The sequence below is a fragment of the Morone saxatilis genome, unplaced genomic scaffold (assembly GCF_004916995.1).
Source record: "Morone saxatilis isolate NCDOM2014 unplaced genomic scaffold, NCSU_SB_2.0 Contig24, whole genome shotgun sequence".
Lineage (NCBI taxonomy): Eukaryota > Metazoa > Chordata > Actinopteri > Moronidae > Morone > Morone saxatilis.
Window position 1 is genome coordinate 19,424,396 of NW_023339807.1, and position 7,630 is coordinate 19,432,025.

General features: G+C 42.4%; 1 protein-coding gene across 3 annotated transcripts in view; it reads left to right on the forward strand.

The window, feature by feature from the left end:
- Nucleotides 1-5,498, forward strand: part of stk40 (serine/threonine kinase 40) — a 16,828-nt gene extending 11,330 nt beyond the window's left edge. For all 3 annotated transcript variants that reach the window (XM_035672156.1, XM_035672155.1, XM_035672157.1), the window contains exons 8-11: nucleotides 2,187-2,331; nucleotides 2,632-2,751; nucleotides 2,860-2,944; nucleotides 3,219-5,498. In XM_035672156.1, the coding sequence (XP_035528049.1) occupies nucleotides 2,187-2,331; nucleotides 2,632-2,751; nucleotides 2,860-2,944; nucleotides 3,219-3,437 (569 nt within the window). In that variant the 3' untranslated portion in view covers nucleotides 3,438-5,498. The remainder of the gene's footprint in view (nucleotides 1-2,186; nucleotides 2,332-2,631; nucleotides 2,752-2,859; nucleotides 2,945-3,218) is intronic.
- Nucleotides 5,499-7,630: the final 2,132 nt, after the last annotated feature.

Here is a 7,630-nt window from a genome sequence, read left to right on the forward strand (position 1 = left end):
AACAGATAACGAACAAGGATCTCCTAGAATTGTGTGGAAATTGGGTTGGGCGAACATCATGTGGCAGGGAAAGCCTGACAGTTTAAGGATCCCTTGGTCAGTACGGAAATGACGGAATCTTGGTGTTGAATTCGCTTTAAGAATTTAAGAACATCTTATAAAGTATATCGGGTTCTGCTTCTTTCTTAACTGCAAGTCTATACATAAGAAGCATGGGCGGACTTAATAAGAAAGGGTGGCTGCTACTCTGTTCTGCCATCTGCCATTCTTCAGATTTGAGTATTTTTAAGCCTCCAGTGAACTTGCAAATTATTTAAAACAACAGAGGCCATTTTAGTAAGTGCAAGGTCTCCCTGTCTCAGTGAGGCATGTGTTTTAACTTCAGCTTTGGAGCTTTGTGGAGTGTCAGTGTTTCACATTGTAAAAACGTTGCCTTTTGTTACAATGAGTAAGACTGGTTACTATTACTCGGTATGCCCCCTGGGTTGATGAAATTTAAAGGGAGGGTGCATTTTGGGTCATCGCGTTGAATTCAGAACCAAGAAAGTGTAGGTGCTAACAGGTGCATTTGTAGTTTGTGTTGGCTTACAGGACTCAGCCGAATCACGATCACCAACTTTCTGCCTGGGGAAAGCACCTGGTGGGAGCGGGGAGGACGACCTGCTGACAAGGGACCAGGAGGAAGTCCGGGCCTACATCAGCCCCTGAACGTATTAAGTGCGGGTTGAGGTGAAAAAACAGATATGTTGCATGCATGTTTCTTTTTCTTTTCTTTTTTTTTGTAAGGACAATGTTTACATCAGACAAGGTGCTTTTCAAAGTGCTGAAAGGCTCCTTTTTGACATTCGGTCATGGCATGTCAGCATCACCCAGTTTTTGTCACTTTCAAAAACCGACAATCCCAGAGTCACACCTGTTTTTGTGGCGACTGATGTGTGTGCACAGGTGTGAAAACCTTCCCCGCTTCCTCAGATTTGCCACTGTCCACTTCTAGATGAGAAATAGGGTTGTGAAATGTATTAACTGCAAATGACCGATGCAGTGGTCCAGTGCATTTCCCCAAAGTGTCAGACCAGAGAGGTCTGGTTATAAGGGGGACCCTTGTTGATCAGGGTCCAGGTGGGATTCTTTTAAAGATAATTGCGTAACGTTAAGCAGTCAGTCTTGTGTTTGATTTTCCGGTTATTAGGCAACAAGAAAGAGGCTATGTTGCAACGTCGGACTGGCTAGGAATAGCTTTTTTTTTCTGTCTTTGTTTGTGTAATCACGATGAAGTTGCATTTTCTAATGGTATGTGTCTGCAGAGGAAGCTACTTTACTGTTTGTGCAATAAATTTTCTTTGTCTGAAAAAAGCAGAAATCCATTTTTATTGTCTCACTTGTTGTGTTGAGTAAATGTGCAGACCCGAGTGCCACACACCAATCGAGTTGACGTTTGAGCATGCACTTCCATTGTAGACCCCACTTCCGTCCATTTTAAACATTGATTTCCAAAACATCGTCCTGGACAGCGTACAAGATTAAGAAGAATCCTTTCAAACAGAAATCATTCATCTCCAACCACTCAAACCGTAGATAAAACTCGGGTGTGTATATCAGCATAACGTGACAGGCACACAATTAAACAGAGCTTCAGTGACTCACGCACTGATGACTCACTAGAGGGAAACTACTCCCATCTACCCCCATCCCCTCCCATCCCCCGCCTGCGTGTGTGTGTGTGTGTGACAAGCTTTAACATAATTGCCTGCTGCTGTTGCTACCGCCTGCTTGGCTATAACAACACAGCCTATGGTCATGCACAGCACTGATGCTCCACCCTCACCAGCTCCAGTTTATTCATTACCGAGCCACGGCTGATTCAGTGGCTCATTAACAAAAACAGCTCTTCCATTTTAAAAAGTCAGCAGTGTGCTGGAAATTCCTAGGAAATATGATGGATGTGGAGTCTTTGTGTTTGCTCATCTTGTTAATAATTAAACCTGGTGACTTGACATGAATTGAACTTGTGGTGAATCATCCCTGAATCACACAGGGCAAAAACATTCATTGCACTGAACAAATGTTGATTTCAACCTCCGTCTTATCTGATTTTGGAGCATAGCAAAGCACTCTGCTGTCACCGTTTGCAAATGCCACATTTGTTGATCTCACTGATCCTGATCCCCTCTCCTTCCTGTCTCCAGGTCGGCCGTACCGTGGTAAACCCAGCGACATGTGGGCTCTTGGCGTGGTCCTGTTCACCATGCTGTATGGCCAGTTCCCCTTTTATGACAGCATACCTCAAGAGCTCTTCCGTAAGATCAAGGCTGCAGAGTACTCCATCCCAGAGTGAGTGCTTGTCCTGTCCACGTGACATGTGGTGGACATTCATTTAAAGTAATGGAATTGAAAATTAAAAATCACACAATTTTTACTGTTTATTCTCTATTAATTATTTCAGAACTCTGCAACGCACAATAAAATTGTAGACAGACAGACATTGTGCCAGATTTCCCCCAAAACTAAATGAATCATTGTTTTGACCAAATATGTTTGCTTACTTTCAATAGTGGCTTTGTGGACTTGTGACTTACAGTCAGATTTTGCAAATGAAACTGTCCCTTCCCGTTCTCCTCCACACCCTCGCAGGGACGGTCGTGTGTCTGAGAACACGGTGTGCCTGATCCGAAAGCTGCTGGTGTTGGACCCTCAGCAGAGGCTTACTGCAGGAGAGGTGCTGGAGTCACTCAGCGTCATCATTGCCTCATGGTAATTGCTCCCCCTTCTGGGTGTTTGAAAAATAACATACAGTGATTCCACATAGGTCATTTCTCACTGTTGTTAATCATCATCCTTGTTGGGTTTTCCTAATCACAGGCAGTCTGTTTCATCGCTGAGTGGCCCCCTACAGGTGGTGCCGGATATTGACGATCAGGTCAATCACCCAGAACATCTGCAAGAGGTAAATTATTGGCGAAATATGACATCACAGATCTAAATATGGAGCCATTTGGATAAAATATTGTTGCATAGTAACCAAAATGCAGCTACCTAAAACTGAGAATAAAACTGAGATGCATTTATGTGCAACAATAGAAATAGATTGCTATAATGTACCTTTTTCCTATGATTTTACCCCATGTTTATATTACTTTCCAATGCACTTAGAAAATATGTTTATTTCAGTCAGCTCAGATGTTGCAGCACATTGAACAGAATATATTTTCTTCCCTCAGGCCAAGGTGATAGAAGAGTCTTCACAGTACGAGTTTGAGAACTACATGCGCCAGCAGCTGCTGTTGGCTGAAGAGAAGAACACTATCCATGAGGCCAAGAGCTTTCTCACCAAACGCCAGTTTGGCAGTATCCCACCTGTAAGGCGTCTGGGCCACGATGCCCAGCCTGTCAGCCCGCTAGATGCTGCCATCCTGGCACAACGTTTCCTCCGGAAGTAGTCCCCAACCCACCCATCTCAGCCTCTCTGACCTCCCCAGGGAGTACAGAGTCCTGTGAAGTCCAGAGAGGACTGAGGAGGATCAGCCCAAAAACTAAACTTGCATTCAGGAGGCCCAGCCCGAACCAGGGCACAGATGGCCCCATTTGTAGGTGGGCTTTAGGCAACCTAGTTGGAGCCAGCGTGAGGAGGGCACCAGAACAAACTGCCAATTTAGAACTTCACTCCTCATGTCTGGACCCTCCAGTGAAACATGGTAAGCCCTGGAGGAAGATCTGAACCAAAGGTTCCTTCCCCTCAGGTCACCCACAGTCAGATCTCACTGTGCAACCAACCTGATGGCACAGTCACATATGGGGCTAACACAAGGCTATGCCTGGAGTGCTGAAGAGACAATTAACCCCATATTCCTCCTCCTCCTCCTTTGAGATCTCCCTACTGTAACACTTTCCCCTTCAACTCTGGATCCCCTGAGCAATACAGGACCAGAATCATGTAGCAACCCCTTCTCTTCCTAGTGGCTAATGGTATTGCCTCAAGTCAGATCAACTGATCATAGATGTCACTTCTCTATACCTCCATTCCACCCTCGTCCTCTCACTCCTTCCTCTCTACTGTTTTCCTGTATCGAAAATGATCCAGACTCGTCCTGTCTGTAACTCTGACTTCAAATCAATCTACCTCTCTGTCTCTTTTCTCTGTTGGTAAACCATGCTCACTGTTCTGAGACAAGGGATTGTAACAATGGAGTCTTGATGCCACCAGTGACATAAAGCATTAATGTTTTCTGTCAGTGATAATGCTTTGAAACCTTTTCAGGGGTTTCGAAAAATCTGAATAAGCTTTTTATCATATTTACCTTAATAAGTAGCATTTTATCCCTACCTTTAAATTGAAGATACTGAATATCAAAGTATGTGAACATGCATCCTTTGATATTTGCAGAATGCATTGTCTCCTGCTTTTTCTCATCCCTGTGGAAATCTATTTTTAGCATCTAGGCAGCTAGTGTGAGGTACCTGGAAGTCACAATGCCAAGAACTGAATGGGAAAAACTGTTGGATCCTCCCTGCCAAGGCATATTGATGGTAACGCTTCCTCAGTGCCATTAAAGTGAAGATCAGGCACTGTCATGTTTCTATTGCCAAAAATCATGTCTTAAAATTACTCTTAGCCAAGGAAACTGGTACCCACAGCCTCCATTCAGAATCAAATGGCTTCCAGGTATTCCAACTTCCCTGTTTCTCTTTACCAAGACAGATCATGGGACAGGTTTTTTTTCAGTATGAATGTGAACTGTCATTCTACGCTTTGATACGTCTGCAGGATCCATGAGTGTGTACGTGTGTGTTTCGGGCCAGGCAAAGTAAGCGTCTGCAGAGCTGTCGAGCTGTTAACCTCGGACAGTCACAGACCCTTTAAGCTATCCTCCAATCATTGTGTTCTATTATCTGGCCTGCCTCAGTGGCAGACACTGTGAAAACCAGAGCAGGCTTTGCTAAGACAGGGCTTGACTGAATGTTTTAGCGATTGCCATGAATGCTTGCTTAAGATTGGAAAAGATCACATATCTATTGCCATTCTCAAGCCCTCTCTCTAGCTCAACTTGTACATGCGTGTATTATCTCACCATGTCGGCTCTCGATACAGAGAGGCTAGGTGGTGGCTGGTAATCGATACTGTTGTATTTCATAGAGAAATGAAAAAACAGACTCATAGGTTTTAAGTTTAGTTGCTGGGTCTTCTTGGCTATTGATGCTTTCTTCTCTTTTATCAAAGGGTTTCTTCAAAACCATGGCAAAGCTACTAACCAGTGACTGTTAGGCATCTGTACACTGCAACTTGCCTTTGTGTATTGGTACCTGCTTTAGGCTATCTAGACTTCTTCCTATTTATATTCAGACTGATTGCATGAACATAGGCTCTGGAATATTTTAAAATTACTTTACATCTTCTTTTTCTTTGTAATTTCATGTTGATTTATTTATTCACTTGTGTAGCCCCACCCCCACCCCCAAACCACAGGGGCTTGTATCACAGACATTGATGGTTGTCTGTCAAATGTCCTTTTTTTTTTTTTTTTTTTTTTTTTTTTTTTTTTTTTAAATGAAAATATCTTCTAAGACTAAGCACAACTTCTGCCAGTGAAACAGGCCCCAAATCGCTCTCTCAGCTTTAAGAAGTGTTAACTCCAACTGTGGTTCTTTTTTTGATCTTTTTTTAGCCACGTTCATGAAAGGGTAGCATCTGTTTTTGTGTTTTCCATCTTGGATTCCTAAATAATTTTCTTGCCATTTTGCCACAAACTCTGTGGTCAACTTAAGCTACACTAATAACGAGACTGACTTTTGCATAGTTCTATTTTTTACAGAAAACAAAATGATACATTATCTTGATTTACGGGAGGGTTTTTTGTAGTGTTTATTTTTATTTTTTTTTATCATTAACCCCCAAAAATCCCCACACAAGGCTGCACTCTCTGGTCAGTATGTAAATATGTACCACCATGACTGCGCCAGTCATATTGTATGTAGTTTCACCCAGTGAGATACCAACTCTGTTTCAACATATGCCGATTGACGTGCATTATGGGCCACGTTGGCCATCAACCACCACATCCAGAGGCTAAAATAATATGTAAAGAGAGCTGTTGGCTTTCTCCCACCTCAATGTGAATTCCATGGGTATGCAGCAGTATTGTAGTAGTCTAGATTGATTCATCAGAAAAGGGTGTTTCATGAACACCGTAGCCATTACTAAATACTGACATTAAGTGATCGTCTGTGGAAAGTGTTTTAAGTCATCTTCCATGACGCCCCAACTACGGATTAGTAATTACAGGTTCAGTAGACCCTTGATGTAGATGTTATTTTCCCCCCCTTATCAAAGAAGTGTTTCACTTTCTAGCTAGTGGATTGTACCACATTTAATGTTTGTTTTACAGAGTTGTATTGACTTGGACTGAAAAGCATGGAAATAGTGTGAGGTTAAACATGTAAAACATGTGACTGTTGCATGATTTTAAACTCGCAAGGTGTGCCAACCGATAGAGAATTTGAAGATAATTTACTCCTTTGGGTCTTACAGGAAACTACTAAGCTAAGTTGATATACCCATTAATTGGATGAGTAGTAAAAATTTTATTTTTTTCAAAAGTTCAGTTTTTATGATTTTCACCCTGCTTCTAAAGTCTTCAGTATATAACCTATATATTGCTGACTGTTTCAACTGGAAACTTGGTGTAGGATATGAAACGTGGTGAAGTTTAAACCCAATGGGATAATGTGTTGTAAGCTGCTTGGTTGGACATGGGCATCTAGATCCAGAAAACTGCGTAATTGTACAGATGAAAAACACGTTTGTATAAAAAAACATATTTTTCTACTTCATCAGATCTCTACATGCATGTCAGCAATAAACTTTGATATGGAAACATTCAACTTTGTCACTTTTTGAAACTCCCTTTTCCTGCCAGTAGGTGGAGCACTTTCTTAAAAAATGAAACTAAGGTCTGCAGTAGGAGCAGTATATTTAAATGTTGGCACTTGTAGGACATTACTGAATGTTCTTCTTTGTTGGCTTCCACACATTTCTCTACCAGATGTGGACAATACAATCTACACAAAATGTTCAGCTGTACAGTGCCAGCCATCTGTATGTGCTTTCATATGATGTGGTCTCAGGCCTCTGACAGTGAGACCTGTATGAAGAATGAACAGAACATAGAATAATTGAGTCTCTGTGCATCCATGCCGCCTCAGTCTTGCGGTGAGTTGGGTTTTGGAATAGACCAAGGTAGACATGCTTAAACAGGAAGCCTCCTGCTGACTCTGACAGCACTACGGGACCCTGTGGGCTGCTCTGCCGACCCCCCCACCTCATCTCAGGTCTTTGAACGCACACACACCCTCTTGAGTAGAGCATTAGAAATCATGTCAGGCCTGCCAAAAAATACACACAGATACACATGGAAATTTCATCATATGCAGACCTGACAGACATATTGGATTCAATCTGTGATAATGGCATGTGCAAATGTTGCACCAACAGTCACTATGAACACTGCCTTTTTGGTCCTTTTTGGTCCTTTTTATACCCCCCTGATACACACCTACACGTATACTGTGACTCCACATTTTACCAGGAAAGATTTAAGAGCACAAAAGTGGCTCCCACTTAAGGGAAAGAAATCTT